Raw genomic sequence first — 20949 nt, 5'->3', positions numbered from 1 at the left:
TCACAGCAGGTTTGATCAAGGACCATTTTAAATATTTGGGTAAAATATGTCCGACCTGTAATGCTGATCGTTTTCTCAGATTTGCATATCCATATTATACTTTCACTAACTCAGTACCATAAAAAAAAAAAAGCAACACGTTTGACTCTTTGACTACCCTGTTTTATTACATCACTGTAATGCTGCTTTCAATAACAAACCACTTATTTCACTAACTTTAATTATATGTTTTTAATAATTGCATGGTGCGAGAGTAAATTCACTTACGTGTTGCTGTGATAGTTATTTCTTAAAGCAGTAATATAGTAGTAGTTGATAATCCAATAATTTCTTTGTCCCTTCAATTAAAGTTATGTTTCTTAAAATGATTGAAACAGCGCCCCCCTGGGTTATAAGGGCCACAACTGTCAGTCTGCGTGGTCAAACGTGGTATTGCACCCAAACAAAAGCCCGCCATCTGAAGTTAAACTTCCGGTGGACCAACAATCAGATGACGCCGCATGTTACTGCACAGCTGTGAACGTACAGGCCTTAATGAAAGAAACTTTGAATTTAATTGTGAAGACGAAAATTGCAACTTATCTAAATAACATGACACAACCGGGAGACTTAGCCTGTTTTACATTTTTGCTAACATATTATTTTAAACTTTTGCAATGGAGTTACGTCAACAACAAAAAGCACACAACAGTGAGACAGGCTATATGTGGATACTTCATGACAGAAAGCAGAATGCTCTTCAACGGCGGATAACGTGAGTTTTTATATACACATATAATGCCCTTTCCCCCCTGATGGGACAGTATTTATCTTTTATTTATCTTTGTTTTAGTTGATCAAACTCTTTGCTGCGTTGTTGTTGTTGATGCTACAGGAGTTCAGAGTTCACTTGCTGTTTCACTTGCTGTGTGTGTGGTTATGATAAAGTGTTTTAGGCCTGCTGCTGCATGTTTGAGATTATGTATTCCTTCCTGTTTTGGCGCTCTGCAGTCTGCTGTAATGCTTTCTTTTTCTTATGCATATGATAAAAAAAGGTGGATTGATAATGTTTGTGAAAGAATAGCTATGAAAATGTATGATGTCATATTTATGATATTTGCATTGTTTCTTTTTTATGTGAACATAAGTATATCTAAAAGTTCACTACTTTATTAAAAGACTGAACAATGTCTGTCCCAGTCTTTCAAAAGCCAAAGGGGATGACTTTAAATGTCTTATCAGTCCAACATGCATGATATTCAGTTAAATATGGTATAAAAGCTGAAAAGAACATTCCCACATGTGGGAAAACAAATTCTCCCATTTTGGCATGAACAATTAATTATCAAAACATAATATTTATGAATTTAGAATATCAGACATACAACACGTTTGTCATAAAAATAGAAAAAAAATGTTGTGCAAAGTTATCTGTTTTGAGGGTATCACCCATGTGCCCTTCAAAAGCTAAAAATCTACAAGCATCCATTTACCTCAACAGCATTGTTCCTATGCTGCATTTACATGATAAACACTACCTCCTGCACGCTGGTAGGAAACAGGCCTTTGGACAATAATGCTAATACACTGTACTGGCTAGAACACAGTTTATCATACAGTGTGGTGTCCCGGGCCGTTCAAGATCCCAGAGACACAGTCTGCAGACCGGTCTGCAAAGGCGTTCGGTTAAGTGGTTAAACTTCCCGCTGCCCCAGAACTGAAGGAGAAGGAGCAATTCTTCCAGCAGCTGGCCAAAGCCCCGTCTTTTGAGAGGTGTGTGGGTGACGGGTGTCATATATTTGTCAAGATGCCATTTGGACCCATGACTACCTCAACAGTAAGCTCTTCCCATTCATCTGTGCCCAATTGTGTAGGGTTTTGTATAATTGTTCCCACTCACTTAGCTATTTGTTATTTAATAAACAGCATTAGTACTTGTATTGTGTATTTTAATTTGTCTGGTTCTGATTGAAAGGTGCAAACGCATCTTCGGTATATAAGTTTCACTATTCAGTTGGCAGTTACACCTGGAGTAAAGCTTATGAAGACCAGCCAAATTACTACTTGTATTCTTTTTGTCTTCCCTAAATAACAAAGTGCAGCATGAATGTAAACGGTGCCAGAAATCAGATTTTATTGGAATATTTTTTTGGACAAAAGATCAGCTTTGTATGGGCTTGTGAAAAGTGCTAATTTAAGCTAAAAAAAACATACAAAAAAACATGAACTGTATTTCGAACAAAATGCATGATATTTATAGTTAGAAAAGTTAAAGAAATAGCAAGGTTAGTTTGAAGTCATTTACTTTGTTGTAAGGTTTGGCTTCATTTATTGTTTTCTATTTAAATATAAGTTGTAAGAATTGTAAATCTAAGAATAAGTCACTTTTGCTGGATAGAAATAATACTTTTAATAAACATACCATTTGTATTTGTATTGGAATACTATATGGCTCTGTACTCTCTTTTTTTTGTTACCTTATCTTTTCTCATTTCATGTGGGACAGTGGCTCTCCTTGCATTGAACAGCCATCTTGACCTTCCATCAGGAGCCACTGCATGGGAAGGTGCAGAGCCGACAGCCAACAGCACTCTGCTGAAGCCTCTGTGAAATAAAGCTGCCTTTGGTATGATGGAAGTACAATGGAGGCGCCTGTTGTTGACGCCCTGAAGGTAGAACATGCTTTTTGGTCCTTTAGTTATAACAGGTTAACTGAATAACATTTGTTTGATGTCTGTTTAACTGTACCTTGCAAATGTAAAGTGTTTTAAATAACCTTTGTGTTTTAATGTCAAGTAAAAGGTGAACATGCATTGACCTAACATGTTATTTAAGCTTAAAACATAACAAAAAACAACTGTATTTCTTCAGAAGCACTTCAAAAAGTTTGAAAAGCCTATTTGGGTTTTGTTGCATGACCAGAGGCCTTTACTTCTAACAAGTTAAAACCCAGTACTTCTGCACAGTTACATATGAAGATGCTACTACTATTTGTTTACAATAGAATAAGAATAGATTCCAGATATGGCTGCGTAGGGTTGTTTAAGGCGATCTTAGAACAGATATTTGGTTATAGTTTCCACTGGGGACTTCCTCATTTATTTGTCAATCTACTAAACCAACTAGGTGCTACCAAAATATGGTAGCTGTGTCAAGTGACATGAGTCTATTGTATATCCTTTCTAGCAGAAGGTAGCACAAGTGTTGTGATGCTTTAATCAACTGAAAGTGCAACATTTTTTATTATGGCATTGGAAGCAGAGATTTGTCAAATTTTTCCTGGGCGCAACCCACATACTTAGCTCTGCTGCTCATCCCAAAGATGCATGTTCCTCACAAATGTGGCACCATTTGAAAGGTAAATAAACAGGTTTTCCAACGGTATACATGTATTGACAAGAAGCATTGTTACTGCAAAGAAATCATCTACCAAACACAGATTTCCTTACTGTTTGTGTTTAAGTTTATATCAAATACAGCAAATATCTTAATTCATACAAAAGTAGTTATGTCCCATATTTTTGTGCATCATAATATTTGTTATAATTTAATATTGTGTCAATTCTTCATGTACGCATCACTGTTGAGAAGTGATGTGTGCAAGTGCAGTGGTCTGGGAAACAAGCAAAACCACATGCAGCTGCTATAATAACAAATACAAACTGTGAATTTAATACTCTCACCCTCTGACCAAACATCTACACGTCATCACTCAGACTCAACAGACCTGTGGTATTCCACAGGACGTTAGAGGTGAGTCGTGGAAAATGTAACTAAGTTCTCATCATGTTATTTTGAGTCATGTGGTTTATAGCTATCACCATCTCTAACTTGCAGGAACTCACCAAGTGTCAGAAAACACAACCCTCTCTATTTTCCTCCATACCCAAATCTCTTACAAAGGGGCTGCAACGGATCTGATACAGACTGATCCAGATTTGAACACTTTTATATCGTCACAGAAGTTGCGCTACGGCTATTGGGCCAACTCCATCAATCAGGAGGAAACAGCCACGGACATTGTCGTTTGAAAGCGCTGGAGACGCTGTAGTACATATTTCAGGCCACCAGATGGTGCTGTTCTCACTGAATCCGAGCATGAAAGGCAGTGTTAAATTGAGCGAAATGAGGAATGGATCAAATGCATGATCTGTTTGGTATTTTGAAAAATAAAAAGTATAAATATGCCTTATATAGGTATGGCCCTACACTATATTATTCAAATATAGCATGATAGGTCCACTTTAAGTTCTGGTAACCTGATCAAATTCCGCCAGCGCTTTACTTTGTTGCCTGTAAACGAGAAAAAACTAAACTAGTCCTTCCAAATGTTCTTACAATGGAGCTCAACAAAAACATTATCAAACGTGGATTTACTTGTTCACTTTTAAGAAACAATTTCACCACTTGCAGAACCTAAGATACAACAAATGTCATTATCATAATTCATCTATATTTAAATGCTGATAGATGAAGCATGAGGGGAGGGGAGTTCAAACTTGCATTAACAGGTAGTGGTGTGGGTGTAAGGATGCTCAGCATGAGTGTATGCAGACAGGCTGGGTCTGGTCTGTGACATAGGTTAACGTGGTTAATCGGGGAGGGGTATTCACACACTAAGGAAACACTACCTATAAAAGAGTCAATCGTTTCAAGATATTTCCTTGTCTCTGAGCAGTGTCTGCGATACAGGTAAATACACTTTTTGTTATCCTTTTTTTTATGGTTTTATTTATTAAGTTAAGTAAGTTGCAATACAAATACATAGCATTTATGATTCTGTTTTGTTGCGGAAAGATCTAGTAAAGAAGAAAAGGAAGTCATCACTTTCCTACTTGTGAAAAGTATTCCTCTATTTTCACAAACTCTTCAGTATCGAAGTCTCAGTAAGTATTCACACAGAGCTTGTGTTTCCTGTTGTGGTTGTTTATTGTTTTGTTGGTGCAACTTTTACTTTAGTAGAGACTCAGTATTGTTTGTGAACACAGGTTTACTTATTTCAGTTTTAATCTGGACCAAAAGTAGTGATGCAATGCATAAAGCCAAGCAACCAGTTACCACCATTTCCCTAAATGTTGTATTTCTCCTGGCTTTTCTTCTTCAGGGAACAATGAGAATCCAGGTTGTCTGTTTGCTGCTGGTGCTGCTCTCGGCCACCGTGCTCTCTCTGGAAAAAAAAAAAAACCCAAACCGTTATCAGAAATTCAAAAATCAGCATATCAATAAAGAAATGTCTCCTTGTGAGTGTAATAAAGTAATGCAAGGTAGAAAAATCAATGGTATCAAACCAAAACGCTGTAAGAATATCAATACCTTTGTCCTATCCGATGCTGAATCTGTGAAAGCCATCTGTTTGGATCAGGGAGAGCCTTTTCCTGGTAACCTGACCAAAAGTCTTAAACGTTTTGACATTGTTGTCTGTGAATGGGATCAAATGATAACCCGTCCTACCAACTGTTCTTACAATGGTAAAAAACTCAAGAAAAAGAACATAATAATCAAATGTTTAAAAGGCTTGCCTGTGCACTATGATCAAGACATTGGTCACTGTGACTGATGGAGCTGATGTGTACTTCTCTTGCTTGCATGACAATGTTTTTGACACATGTTTGTAAAGGGAAACATACCTTTTGTAAAAACATAGTACCTTTTTGTGCTTTTAGTTATGATGAATGTTTCAAAAAAGTTAAAACAATGCTGAAAAATGTGATTCTTAGTTTCTCTGGAAACAAAAGCAAATGCCACATTTTATCTCTATGGTGAAGAACTTCAAAGTAATACATATGTGTCAAGCTTTCCTGTTCTTGCTTAAAAAACTGTTTAACCACTTACCTTTGTGTCTGTTTTTATAATTCAGTTTCATGAAATAATCAAAAGTAGTTATGGATATCATTAAAATTAACTATTATGAATAATGGTACTAGCTTAATACGTCAAATACAGCAAATGTTTTGATTCATACAAAAGTAGTTAAGTCCCATTATTGTCTTTCAAATGTTCCAAATGTTACGTTTTTGTAGATTTTTCGTGTACGCATCACTGTTGAGAAGTGATGTGTGCAGTGGTCTGGGAAACAAGCAAAACCACATGCAGCTGATATACTAAGAAATAAAAGCTGTGACTTTAATACTCTCCCCCTCTGACCAAACATCTACACGTCATCACTCAGACTCAACAGACCTGTGGTATTCCACAGGACGTTGGAGGTGAGTCGTGCAAAATGTCATTTCATTCTCATGTTATTGTGGGTCATGTGGTTTATGACTATCAGCATCTCTAACTTGCAGGTCCAGCATGATGCATATGAATGCTCTTAAGCATCAACCTCAAAGGGAAGAAAGACATCTGTCCTGTACACCTGTCAGATGTTATCAAACCCTTATGTTTAATTTGAATGTAAAAGCACTTTTAACTGTGTAAACAATATTTTCTATTTTGTTTGTAAAGCGAAAAATACTTAATGGAAAAACACAATACTTCACTTTTCATATTGTGTCCTTGTTATTGATGACATTGTTCGAGGCACTTCTGTGTGGGAATCGTTTGCTTAAAAGACTTGAAATGTCAAATGATTCATATTTCAGACGCATGTGTGCAGGTTTGAAAGACTTAGTCAAACTTCAGAGGACGTGTGGTGACTAATGCTATATTGCATAATGTTGTCAAACAGTAAATACTTTGTTTACATTTGGCCAACGTGATGATTTGGGAGTTTTCTCCCCAATGCAAAGTTGGGCCAATAAATCAAAGTTCAAAACAACTCCTATAAATGATCCAGCAGTTTGAAGAGACTTCACTGTCACTGTGTTTGTGATTCGGGTAAATATGCCTTTTATGAAACATTGGCATACAATATGTTTAAGACAAACTTGATGACCAAAAACTTGTTTTCATGTATTTCTACCTTTTTCAGCTGCAAGGACTAGACAAAAGGAAGGGGGGTAAACAGTTACCATTCCACATTACACTTAAAAGGTTTGTATGTTCTTATTCAGGGCTCGACATTAAGGGCTGCCCGATGGCCCGGGGCCATCTAGTATTTAGCTCGGGCAATGAAGCCTCACCTGCTGGTTGCCCGATCGGGCAATCTATTATGCCAGCAGCTCGCGGATCTACTAATGAGTGACCCGACAGTAAAACTAAGCATATCTATAACTGGTTTAGGTAGTTTGAGAGGTAATTAAAATAGCTACGTGTGATATTCTAACCTGAATTGTGTGTTTTGTCCGCTCACCGCTGCATGTGATCATGCAGTGGTGCGTGTCGACTCGTCAGCAGCAGCAGCTGATCTCTCTCTCCCGTCAGATTAGACTTCACTCGCGTTTATGTCCGTATTGATCAGATCTAGCTAGTTCTAGCTAATGATAGGACAACCTGCTTATTAAAAGACACCTAAACAATAAGTGTCGCTATGCAACTGGGTGAGGCCACAAAGTATAGCGCACCATTATGCATTTGTTTACATGCCCACCGGAACCCCGAGGCATTACCAACAGATCAACGCACAATCAACCCATACAGGACATCTGTATCCACATTAAGTGTTAGACCTTAGAATTGACTATTCTTGTCTGTCACATACTCTTCTTGTCTGTCACATACTCTTCTTGTCTGTCACTGAAGCGGTATTGTGCTAAAGGGAAATTATTGTGACCGAATAGATTTAGATTTGCCGGCCAACGGGAACTCTTGACGTCGCCATTTTGTGTGCTCCGCGGATGCGCTCGGCTCCTCTCGACTGCTGCTCGGGTCTGCTCGGTCAGCTTCCGGATGAGGAGGCATTTGTTCGACCAACTTACAGTAGATAACATTACAAACATTTTTAACAGGGGCCATAATAGTGTAAATAATGTTTGTTTTGGCAGTTACAACTGAATGTAATGTTTTCTACTTTTTTACATCTGATGAAGGCATTTGCCTTGTGTCTTGACCAACAACTTAAGTATTTCTTATAGCTATGCAGGACATGCAAGCGAGCAAACACAAACAAGAACAAACAAACAAGTGAAATGAAGAATAAAATTGAAATTGTACAATATAATATTGTGCTGGTTCATCTCATCATTCAGTCTAGAGAATGCACCAGACAGCATCTAAGACCTGCAAAAATCTAAATGTTCTAGGGGGAGGCCCCCCAAACCTTTCGTGGCATTTCGTCCGCACGCATTTTTCAGGGCAGTCTCTATTGGGCTCAGGGCCATCTGTAAATTAGCTTAGATGGACCACAGGGCCATCTCCCAAAATCCTTAATGTCATGCACTGTTATTACTCTCCCTTTTTATAATGCAGCAGTCGGTAAGAGTTGAAAAAAAGTGATTTTTGTTTTGTTCCTCATGACTGTGTTGGATGTGATCTTACCCGATTTCTCTGCAGGTCTGTAACACTTAAAAGCTAAATACAAAAAAAGTATTTTTAGCAATACTCATTAAATATGTATTTGGATTTCTTAAAACACCTTTAATCTCAACAAACAATATGTCCAACAAATATATTTATATTTTAATTCTGCAAAATAGGACAATATTAAAAAAATAAAAACCATAAAATGCATTTTAATATAATTAAATGAGTCCATTGATTTCATCGTACTTGAAACAAGTATAATTTTATAACAGTGGTGATGCTACAACACCACGTCTCATAAAATGTTATTGCATATGGGAAATATAAATTATAATAAGTACTCATTTATGCTGCCGTTCATTCTCTAACAAAAGTGTTTCCCTAATTTTCTTCAGGGAATCATGAGGATCTCATTTGCTTGTTTGTTGTTTCTCTCGGCTACTGTGAGCTCTCAGAATGAGCGTTACAAAAAGTTAAAAAATCAGCACATCAACAGGGGGAATGTCTGTAAACAGCCGTGACCAGGTGATAAGGGAGAGAGGGATCACAGACAGTGATGGTAACGGGTGTAAAAATACCAATACGAGCAAACGTTGAGCAAGTCAAAGATGTATGTGGGCGTACAGGAGAGCCATATGGTGTTTATACCAAAAGCCTCCAACCCTTCGACATTGTCGTCTGCACACTGAGCCAAGGGACCAATACACCCGACTGTCAGTACCGAGGTCGAAGCCGCACCAGCAGAATTGTCCTCAAATGTGAACGAGGCTTCCCAGTGCACTATGTCAGAGACATTGTGGAAGTGATATTGGGATTATTGTGGACAATATTTTGATTTGCGACTGCAATATTATAATAAAAATGCTATCATGGGTATACTTGCTTAGTTATCGAAAGGAAAATGTACAGACTACTCCTCATTTTAAAAGGTGTATTTCTCAAGTCATTCATCAAAAACTAAAGTAACATGAGTTAACCTGTTAAACCCCAAGCCTGTTTTTCAGGTTTCAAGCTCGAAAATGAAATTCCCAGAACAAATGACCATATCTTCCCTTCTAAAAGGGTTAAATTAATAATCTTTGTTCTCAAAGTAATGATAAACCTGTCAGTTGGATGTAGAAAAGTCAGATTCAATATATATGTGTGGCTTATTTTAAAGAAAATTCCGATTGAACATGGTAAAAAACTGTAAATTATAGTGTCCGTCCAAAAAATATTTTGTACTTATAGTGAAAACTAACCTTGGATGATGGAAATTTACATTTCCCGGGAAATCTGAATTGTCAACGGGGTGGGGGGGGGAACTTGGGCAAGCACCCAGGCAAACTTGAGGAGCGCACACAGGGTGGAGTGAGGTTGAGCGATGGAGAGAAAGGGAGAGAGAGAGAGAGAGAGAGAGAGATTGAGCGAGGCAGATAGCGTGTGCAGCGGTCTGCTTGCGCACAGAGCCGGAGTTTGTGAGAGAGCCGGTTTGAGAGTCAATTTCTCTTCAAAATATAATTGATTGCCAGCCTCCCTTGTCCCTTGCTGGCTTGCTAGCTCGTTGGTAACGTCACTGATTTCTTCTAATGTGCCTGCATCTGGCGCTGAGTTGCCATATTCCTTTCATGAACCACTTCCTGATATCAATTGTTGCAGATAAATATAAATGATAATAGCCAAACTAACCTAGCAAGAGTAAACTGACAGGCTGCTGTGCCGCATCTCACTCAAACACCCACATGACTCAACCCAGCAAAAAACCAGTCTCGCGCGCAGCCTTTCATTCAGAATTTCATAGAAAAATAAAAAAATGATATTAAACTAATCTTTCAATATAGTTTAAAACAAAAATAAATATTAGGACAGAGCCCTACAAATAACAACCATAAAAATAATAATAAAACAATAAAAATGGTGTATTCAGCCCTGATTAAAACTGTGGCCCAAATTCTGGATGGGCGGGCCCGGCCCTATGGGTCCCGCCCATGACGCCGGGTCTGATTTAGATGCTTCTTATGAGACTTGTGTTTTGTTTTGGTAAAAACGTTTATATCGTCAGTTAGCTGAGATTATTTCCGTTAGTCTGGTAGAACACATTAATAGGTTCTTAAATATTAAGATCCCCTGAGACACAGTTTCCTGAAAAAAAAAAACAGGGTCCCTGCCGGCAGACCGATGAAGCCATTATAACCACATCATCTGCAAAAAGCAGTGGTGCTATCCTTAGTCCACCGAAATGCAGACCCCCTCCCCCATGACTACGCCTCGAAATCCGATCCATGTATATTACAAACAGGATTGGTGACAAAGCACAGTCCTGGCGGAGGCCAACCCTCACTGGAAATGGGTCAGACTTACTGCCGAGGACCCGGACACAGCTCTCGATTTGGGAGTACAGAGATTGGATGGCCCTGAGTAGAGACTCCCTCCCCCCATACTCCTGCAGCACCTCCCACAGTAACTCCCTGGGAACTCGGTCATACGCCTTCTCCAAGTCTACAAAACACATGTAGACCCGATAAGCATACTCCCAGTCCCCCTCCAGGATCCTTGCGAGAGTAAAAAGCTGATCCGTCGTTCCACGACCAGGACGGAAACCGCATTGTTCCTCCTCAATCTGAGGTTCGACAATCGGCCTGACCCTCCTTTCGAGTACCTTAGAGTAAACTTTCCCGGGGAGGCTGAGTAGTGTGATGCCTCTGTAATTGGCACACACCCTCTGATCCCCCTTTTTGAAAAGGGGAACCACCACCCCGGTCTGCCACTCCTTCAGTACTGTTTCCGACTTCCACGCAAAGTTGATGAGACTTGTCAACCATGACATTCCCTCAACACCCAGAGCCTTCAGCATTTTTGGCCGGATCTCATCCAACCCCGGGGCTTTGCCACTGTGGAGTTGTTTGACGACCTCCCCCCGGGAGATTGGTGTTGATCCCCCGTCATACTCCAGTTCTGCCTCTAACATAGAGGTCGGAGTTGTCAGGTTCAGGAGTTCCTCAAAGTGTTCCTTCCAACGCCCTAACACTCCATCAGTTGAGGTCAACAACGTCCCATCCTTACTGTACACAGCTTGGATGGTTCCCTGCTTCCCCCTCCTGAGGTGTCGGACAGTTTTCCAGAACAACTTTGGTGCCGCCCGAAAGTCCTTTTCCATGTCTTCTCCGAACTTCTCCCACACCCGCTGCTTTGCCTCGGCCACGGCTGAGGCTGCTGCCCTTCGGACCTGTCGTACCTTGCAAATGCCTCGGGAGTCCCCCGGGATAACAAATCCCTGAAGGCCTCCTTCTTCAGCCGGACGGCTTCCCAGACCACCGGTGTCCACCAGGAGGTTCGCAACCGAGTGTGAAGCGGCTGGGATGAGGATCAGCACCTCCAAATCTGAGGCCATGGTTCTCAGCAGGAAACCGATGGACTGTCCACTCCAAGTAGGGAATGAGTCCTTACCCCAATTGAAGGAGTTCAAGTATCTCGGGGTCTTGTTCTCGAGTGAGGGAACAATGGAGCGTGAGATGGGCCGGAGAATCGGAACAGCGGCGGCGGTACTGCAGTCGCTTTACCGCACCGTTGTGACGAAAAAAGAGCTGAGCCACAAGAAAAAGCTCTCTGTCTACCGGGCCATTTTCGTTCCTACCCTCACCTATGGTCATGAAGGATGAGTCATGACCAAAAGAAAGAGATTGCGGATACAAGCGGCTGAGATGGGTTTTCTCCGCAGGGTGGCTGGTGTCCCCCTTAGGGATAAGGTGAGAAGTTCAATCATCCGGGAGGGACTCAGAGTTGAACCGCTCCTCCTTTGAGTCGAAAGGAGCCAGTTGAGGTGGTTCGGGCACCTAGTAAGGATGCCACCTGGGCGTCTCCCTAGGGAGGTGTTCCAGGCACGTCCAGCTGGGAAGAGACCAAGGGGTAGACCTAGAACCAGGTGGAGGGATTATATTACTTCTCTGGCCTGGGAGTCCCTTGGGATCCCCCAGGCAGAGCTGGTTGATGTGGCCAGGGAAAAGAAAGTTTGGGGCTCTCTGCTGGAACTGCTACCTCCGCAACCCGACCACGGATAAGCGGGAGAAGATGGATGGATGGACAACAAAGATATCCTCTTTCAAACTAATGGCATTTATGCAAACTAGTTTGGGCAGATTTCTCAACAGTAGAACAAGGAATATCACCACTGTTTCCTAATGTGATACATTACTTTGGAAAAGGCATGATTTTTGTGGGAAAAAAGTTTGTCTGATATAAATAAAATATAGCGACGCATGAAAAATATGTATAACGTCTTTTCAATTTAAAAATGGAAAGGTCATTTAAATGATGACTGTAATGTTACTCTATCTTTATAAATCTGAACTTTAGTTGTTGCTCATTCTTCTTACTTTTCACTGTTTTAAGGGGCTCGTACAAATGTGTTGTGGTGCTGTTGTGGGTAGGCAGAGGCAGTTCTTGACCAATTTGACTTGGGGGGGCAGGCTGGGGCCAGTTGTTGTCTAAGAGGGGCACAATAAATGCAGGACGAAAAAGACAAAGACAGTATGAAGTAATTGCACATAAGAAAACAATGCAATACAGTTATTGGTATTTGTTTCAGTACACATATTTATTTCAGATACTTATAGTTACAGTTTTTACGTTCTAATGGGTCCGACTAGAATGACAAATAACGTTAGTTCCGCCTATCACGTCAGCCAATACATTGTTTAATCATAAACTTTACATTTTCAGGGGGGCCACGGGGGGTTCCAAAGTCAGTGTTAGGGGGGCACTGGCCCCCATTGGTCCTCCCCTAGAACGGTAGCAAAATTTGTTTTTCAAAGTTTCGTCTTATTGTAGCCGAGCTTAGAGCCAAAGTATCATTATACAACAGAGGTCGTGTTTTATTTGGCCAACAGTTCAGTGTCTACCTTCTGATTAGTGTTAGCATCCATTTCCACAAGTCTCCCGCTCTTCTCTGCACAGGAAGGTGACCAAATGCAGCATAACAAACACAGACTGATTAGTCATATTGATCAGACTGCACAAACAGTGAATACGCTGTCACATTCACACACACACTTTTTATTTTCAACTAAATCATAGCCTTTTGGTTATATAATCGCACAGGCTCCTATTGCAACTGTTATGCCTATTAGATTAATATGCAGCCCTGAATAACTGTAATGCTGACTGAAAAGGCTAGACTCTTTCCCAAAGACATTTCATGAGTATTAATACAATTGTGTAAAAATTGACATTGTACAGTATACTTGATCCTCAGTGTAAGTGCATATGTCCTATATGTTTTCCCTTCTTCCTGTAGCCCATACTTTGGACTGTGAAACAGCCAATTGCATCATTAGTTTGTTGTCTGATCATACTGTGATTACAGCAATGTTTATTTCACTGGGTTCAAGGCTTTACCGGAATAAACTTGAACTGTGATCAGCAAACATTTAAATAAACCTTCTGCTCAAAACGGCATGTTTGAAACGATGCAGCCCTCAGCAGATCTAAGCGTATTATAGGATGTCATCATATGCCGTTGCCATGGCAACAGATAACTTGCCATCAAACACAATGTTTATGTTCCTGCTGTAACACCTATAGAAACTGTCTGATTGGCCCCAAACTTCCCACGTTTGCCCCCGGCCGAGTCCGGAAAGCATCTACGTGACGTGTCAACGTGCTGACAACAGCGGCCCTGCACGGAGCTTTAATTGTGTTTATTAAGACATCAGACTCCAGAAATGAACTGACAGATCTTACAGGATATGAAAAGAAATGAGAAATAAGTCTGAATAGGTCGGCCTCCTCAGTGAAACCATACAGTATGCAACTTGCTCAAAATGTTGGAGCAAAACAGTATTGCACCTGTACCAGAAGATGGCAGCAGAGTAAAGAGAGACAGAGATATACTGATATCCAAGTTGAGTCAGCATTGGAAATACAAGTGGTACATACAGAGTTATATTAGGAACGTTAGAAACACAACATTTCAAAATGAGGCAAAATAAGTTGCTTTAATCAGAAGCAAGTCTTTAACATGAAGATAATCACATCGGACCCTGTAGGACTTAAACTGTAAATTTGTAGGTTTGCCATGAGAGTTTATTTGTATACATTTAGTCCAAACTAAGGGAATAATAATAACACTTGTTTGGATCCTCTTTGCTTTTGGCCTCACACAGTTACTGCTTTATGTAGGGACCAGTTCTTACTCCAAACAACACATTACAATTGACAATGTTTCAAACACTATACAATTTTAGCTTGGACTTTGACTTTGTTTGACCTTCAGCGCACAGCACAAAAATATAACTATTTGTCATGATGCATAAAAAACGAATTATACCTCATACCTCATTATCTGGGTTTCACAATGTGTTCCCAGCAGTACGTTCTACCCGGATGAGCAACAGAGTTTCAGTTTTCTTTCTTTTTAAATGAAAATCATAAATAACCTCTACAGCCTTGCTGCTTTACTCTGTATAAAAGCCTTATGGACATCTGAAATCTTATTTTCACATTTCAGTGGGACATCGTGTTAACTGCTTTCACCCGGTAAGGGGAAAAAAGCAACAGTCTGAATTACCAAGTATCTTAATTTGTATCAGAGTGGTTGATTACAAAGACAATGGTGAAGGTCCTAGGATCAGTCTCATTGGATGTGGGACACTTTTGACAGAAAAGCTAAACAAAACCAGTTGATGTAATTTGTCTAATCTTAAAGGTCCCATGTCATGGCCATTTCCACTGATCATAATTCCATTGTTGAGGTATACTAAAATAGAAAAATACTGTGCAATTTTCCAAACTCACATTGGTTTCACATACAGCATCTCTGTAAAGTATGTGTATTCAGCAGTATTAACTTTCTCCACTAAACGGCTCGCTGCAGCTCCCCCCCCCTCCCTTTGAGCCCAGTTTGCTCTGATTGGTCGGTACAAATTGCGCTGAGCTCCGTGGAGGTGTGATTTCCTTGTTTAGCGATACACAGCCAAACTCAACCTGAACACACACAAAGTCACAGCTGAAATAAAAACAATAAGTGTGGCTTGATATCGAGTAAGAAAAAGGTTTATAGGTTGATAAATGCTGTGAGAATGGGTCTGCAGAGAGAATTTCGCCGCGATCTCAACTGTCTGTTATCAGCCTGCAGCCAGGGAGGAGAGATCAGCAGAGCTGCATGCACTGAGTGTGTGTGTGGATTGGTCAATTTGGACCAGTCAGCGGGGGCTTAACGTAACGGCTCCACGGACGTAACGTAACTGCTCCACCGACGTAACGTAACGGCTCCACGGATTGGCCCATTTAGTTCCGGGTACGTGCTTTCGTAAGCACGTACCCGGAACTAAATGGATGATGACGTTTCACCAAAGAGGCGTTTTGGGGAGGTATTTTCTGTGTTAGAGTTTTACTCGCTACAGGGTGTACTTTAAGGATTTTGACTCTGCAGAAAAACCTTCATAACACACAAGGGGACGGGTAATAACCGGAAAAGCATGACATGGTACCTTTTTTTAAATCCATGGTAAAATTGTATTGAGTGTTGGTATTTCCCCCGTCTTCTCAGAAATAAAACAACGGTTTAAAACTTTTTTTATTTTCCTTCGCTTGTGTCCTAACTCATACACGCAGCCATTTCCTTAATGATAGTGATTTAAGAAGCAACCCCTCTCTGTATTGAGAGCAGCTTTTATCCCCATCACAATGTGGTTACAATAGGCCTTTTTTCAACCACTATCTGAAGGATTGTCATGATATTTTGTTCACACTTTTATGCTCTTCCAGAATGTCTCTTCATGACTTTGGTGATCTACTGAATTATCTTCCTAGGTTTTTCTTGTCCCACTCTCAGCTTTACATTTGTGTTGTCTAAATGTGTCTGTGGTGCAGAGTTTCATGGTCCACACAGGATAAATCCTAATCACATGAGCGATTCATGTAATAGTTGTCATCGCTTAATATCTATGTGTTTAGGATTGGGAACCGGAACTCTTTTTCGAAGTAAGAATCAAATGCAAAGTTTGCAGTTACGGGAACCCAAAGAAAAAGGACAATTTATTACTGTTATGCATTTGGTTTCCTAACCAAGCACATTGGTTCTCTCTCTGGACTAAGTGGCACTTTTGAAAGCGATACGTTTTGTTTTGTCATGGCACTATGGGAAGATTTAGAGATCCAAACACAGGACTGCAGATTCACTTGTACACTCTGCAACAACTAAAGTTCAGCACAGCCACGTCTCTACCTCTCGATCGCACCACACACTGCGGCTCCGCTGCCAGTATAACACCCTTCACCTTTCTCTAAACATAATAAAGGTCATGCAGCCTCTTCTACTTGCACGTTGTTTGTATTGTCCGCGATTTCCTTTTTATGAAGTCAACATGCCTCCCTATCTGTGTTTGTGCGTAGATCGGAATTTGATCCGGCCAAGGCGAACTGAATTAAGTGTGTCCTTGTAACAACTTATAGAAACCAATGTTAGGGCTAAAAAAGAAAATGCAATGGAGGAAGATTATGTAGCTGATTCAGCTTTTTTCTTCCATTCAGACAGACCACAAAACCTCAAAGTGCTGCAATACAACATTTTGACAGGATATGTATTTTTTGGGCCCACCCTACTGTGGTAGTCTGACCCATCTCATATCCTCATCTTTACTGCAAAACCAACAAAGATCCCAACAAGAGACAACATCAAGATGATCCTTTTATGGATTACATTGCTTCTTATCCATCAAGGATGTAAGTGCTATATATCTCTTCCAGATAATGTACTATTTCAGCGTTCGTGAGGGGAAATAAATAATATGTTTTTTACGTTTGTTTATTAGTAAGGGAATGATATCAACCTTTTTATTAAAGGTTGGTATGTAGTTACAGAACCTCAAACACAATTTATATTTCTGGCTGTATATACAGAAATAAATGTGTGGATAAAATTGCAAGTAATATATTGTTTGTTCGATCTTCTTTCCTGTATACTTCCATTGCACTTGTAGATTATGATTGTTATAATAATGATATACTCTCTATTGTCTTTTAATACAGATGGACTGATTCCAGTGACCATAGTTCAACTTGGTGAATCTGCTATCTTCACATGCATTTACCCCGATTGGGAGCATAGCAATGCACGAGTCAAGTGGTACAAACAGAGTTTTGGTGATTCTCTTAAATTAATTACTACACTGTTGAAAGGCACTGAAAATCCTGCATTTGAAAAAGGGTTTCCTCACTATCGTTTCAATGTAAAACATCTAGTTAACATGAGCTCTCTGACCATTTTGAAGACAATCCAAGAAGATAAGGCAATGTATCACTGCGCAGTCACTACGTGGAGCAAGGATGAATGGACGAGCACATATTTGTCTTTAGAAGGTAATACCTATCTCTGTATTTCTTTTAGTAATGTGAAGATAAAACAGATGCTTTTGATTTCATAATAATTGACAATTTCAAAATCTGACATTTTCATTTTGCCCTTCCATTACTGAAATTACATGATTAAAAAAAACTGTTTTACAATTTCCACTGTCGTGTTCTGTAGGAAACACTCTGAGGGCGACAAACGTTACTGTTGTTCAGTGGCCGACACTATCCGATCCAGTTCATCCAGGAGACTCTGCCACTCTCCAGTGCTCTGTCCTCTCTGACTCTGAGAACAAGAAATGTCCAGGGGAGCACAGTGTACACTGGTTTGGAGTCAGATCAGATAAGTCTTATCCTAACATCATCTATACTGATGGAAATGGACCAAATGAGTGTAAGAAGACATCGGACACTAAGAAGAGTTGTGTTTATCACTTCTCAAAGAACTTCAGCTCCTCTGATGCCGGGATTTACTACTGTGCTGTGGCCACATGTGGAGAAATACTATTCGGAGACGGAACAAAACTGAACATTGAAGGTAAAAGTGTTGCTGTTTATTTTAACCCGTTTTCTTCCTTTTATCGTTAATTGATAAATTAACGATTAAAGTGTTTGGGATTTGTTTTTATTTAACTCTAAGTTATACAGTTGATTCCCTATTAGCTTCTTTAAACTGTCTCTATGGATGGCGAGCCAATCTAATTTAAGTATTCCAAATGTCTTGGGCATTATTTTATCTGGTCTTAGACATCATTGATGTACATCACATGTTTGTAATAAGCAACCCAAGTGGTTTAAGTCTGTTTGGATTACCGTAATTTTCGGACTATAAGGCGCACCTGAATATAAGCCGCAGCAGCTAAATTGAATGATGTGTACATATATAAGCCGCACTGGACTATAAGCCGCAGGTGTTTTAATGTTTAATTACCATATGTAAGGGTTCGTGCACAGAGGGGATTGTCGGGAAAGAGATGGCTGTTTGAGGAAGCTCCCATTTATTAACATTTCAACAAACAATTTGCATATTTGCATAACGTATTCAAGTGTTACCATTTAGTGCAATAGTAGCTACAGAACATGTACATTACATTACATTGCATGTACTGTGCTGTGTAAACTGTACTGTATCACATAGCGTTTCAGACACACAAACTTTTCAACTTTCAAACTTAAACGGTGCGCTCCCAGCGCACGTACCAGCAGTGATCTACAGCAGTGGTTTTCAACCAGTGGTACGGGGACGAACTGTCTCGCTCTCGTAATGTCTGTCTGTCTTGCTCTCGTTCTGTCTCTCGTACCACTCTCGGTTCCGCTTTTACTTTTGCGCGCTACCTGTCTCACTCTTTTCCGGCCTCCAGCTTTTCCTGCTGGAGCCCGCCGCTTAAAGGTGGGGGGCGCGGACCGGCCATAGAGCCCATAGAGTTAAAGGTGGTGGACTGTAACCTGTAAAATCCATAGATTAGCCGCACCGTTATATAAACCGCAGGGTCGAAAAATGGGAAAAAAGGCGCGGCTTATAGTCCGAAAATTACGGTAAGTGTTTGATAGGGAAATTTGCATTGATAAGAGGTTACATTCAAATACAATCCATATTGATTCTGCAGAAATATTTGAAGTAAAGTAAAATATTCTTGGGTGAAAGTACTATATGTTGTTTTGTGATTTGCTTTCATGTTTCAGGAACCGGCTTACGGTCTTTTGGTGATTTACAGACTGGCGATGTATTTCTGCTTATGCCGTCTGTGGTCTCGGCCATTAGTGTGATTGTTATAGCCATCCTTATTCACGCCATCAAGAGAAACAAGTGTGATTATTGCCATAATAAAGGTAAAATAAGTTACCTCACTAAATAACATATTATTTAGATGATACTAATATTATTTGTTTTGCAAACTAGGGCATCCTTATCTATTTTTAACTTGTTTTCATATTTTAGCTGCTGTTTACCTGCAAGAAAATGATGCAAAAAGGAATGTAAAGGTAAGATCAACATTGCAAAAGGCTTATGATGCAACTCGATCAGGTTTCTCATCACAAATAATTTGTAATATATTTCCGTAGAGAAATGAAGACCCGTGGATTTATTCTACTGTCGTCTTTACCGTAATTGAAACTGGCCCCGGGGTCTACACGGCTGCCAAGGCTTTTTGATCTCAGTGAAATGTGGAGTCAGCGATTCTCAAGAAAGATTGTTGATATTTGATCTTAAAATAAATGTCCCCCTTCGTATTTACCCTGCCTCTTGCTCCCACTGCCTTTCTCTTTACACATCCATGGCCCTCCTTTCCCCTGTCCTCTGCACAGGCATAAACACCCTGATGCTGATTGGCTGGATCACAACCAGCTCTTCTTTTAGCATAGGCACATAATGCGGTCAGCAAGTGGAGTGCAAGTAGATATTTGTTTTAAGTATATTGGATTTGAATATTAGACGGCACCTTTTAACTGGACTGTATTAGATGTCTTTGTACCAAATGTGATAGTTGGTGTTAATGTGTTTTAAGTTTAAAGCTTTTATAACATGTTGGAATTAGCTTGCATTATTCATACAATGTTTGTTTGATATTTTTTTCTTCTTATGCTAAAGTGATATTGAATGAATTTAAATAAAAAATGCATTTTGTTGCATTTCTGTATGTTGAACTTTTTTGTCAAACACATATTAGTGAATGCCTGTCAAACATCTATGCTGTCGTCATACTGATTCTATGCCGCCATACACCCTTTGTCTTTATCAATTTGGTAGAATAAAGCAAGAAGACTCTATTTCCTCTATATATAATCTCTTTTTTGTTCATCTCCATACACCAGGGGGCACTAAAAGGTCTTGTTTTTTTTCTTTTAAAGCAAATGTAGCTTCATTACTGTGTTTTTGGTGAAAAGCAGTCATTTGGATTGTTTTCTGTTTTCATGTTTCTTCTTCTGCTATTAGAAAGACTAGTACAATTACAGCAAACATATTTATTTTTCTTAACATATGTGTGCCATATAACCAAAAGTACATTTAACTATCATTTTTTGAAAATGATATATAGTTCATACAAAGTTCAACCCGTTTTTTCCGTCAAAGAACTAAAAGTAACCAGCCATTTTTGTCATTAAATCAATATTAGCAAACCTTTTTACTTTGATATATTCTACACAGTACGGTTCCAAACTGCTCTGTTTCCGAGTCACTGTATATGCTGCTGGGTGATGATTAAGAGGACACATGTTCAATTATTTGCATCCACTGCAAGGCCCTGATCATAGAAATGCACATGAGCCACAGTACAACACACATGGCTACTCTGGCTC

At 39.7% G+C, this 20949-nt stretch overlaps 1 protein-coding gene and 1 long non-coding RNA gene across 3 annotated transcripts; both read left to right on the top strand.

The window, feature by feature from the left end:
* Positions 1-499: 499 nt before the first annotated feature.
* LOC307032121 (uncharacterized protein) lies at positions 500-20347 on the top strand. 2 transcript variants are annotated; one of them, XM_079669884.1, is made up of 8 exons: positions 500-754; positions 16831-17022; positions 17329-17442; positions 17571-17658; positions 17828-18187; positions 19333-19479; positions 19589-19632; positions 19714-20347. In XM_079669884.1, the coding sequence occupies exons 3-8, from the start codon at positions 17410-17412 to the stop codon at positions 19801-19803; spliced, it is 762 nt and encodes a 253-aa protein (XP_079526010.1). In that variant the 5' UTR covers positions 500-754; positions 16831-17022; positions 17329-17409; the 3' UTR covers positions 19804-20347. The 2 variants fall into 2 exon arrangements, with proteins under 2 accessions (XP_079526010.1, XP_079526009.1); XM_079669883.1 differs by having other exon boundaries at positions 17329-17658; positions 19714-20345.
* LOC307033869 lies at positions 4579-5810 on the top strand. The gene is made up of 3 exons (XR_013806690.1): positions 4579-4671; positions 4777-4865; positions 5084-5810. It is a non-coding gene; the product is annotated as an uncharacterized lncRNA (long non-coding RNA).
* Positions 20348-20949: the final 602 nt, after the last annotated feature.

This window comes from Notothenia rossii (genome assembly GCF_949606895.1).
Source record: "Notothenia rossii genome assembly, chromosome: 3".
Classification (NCBI taxonomy): domain Eukaryota; kingdom Metazoa; phylum Chordata; class Actinopteri; order Perciformes; family Nototheniidae; genus Notothenia; species Notothenia rossii.
This window is presented reverse-complemented; position numbering and strand designations above follow the sequence as displayed.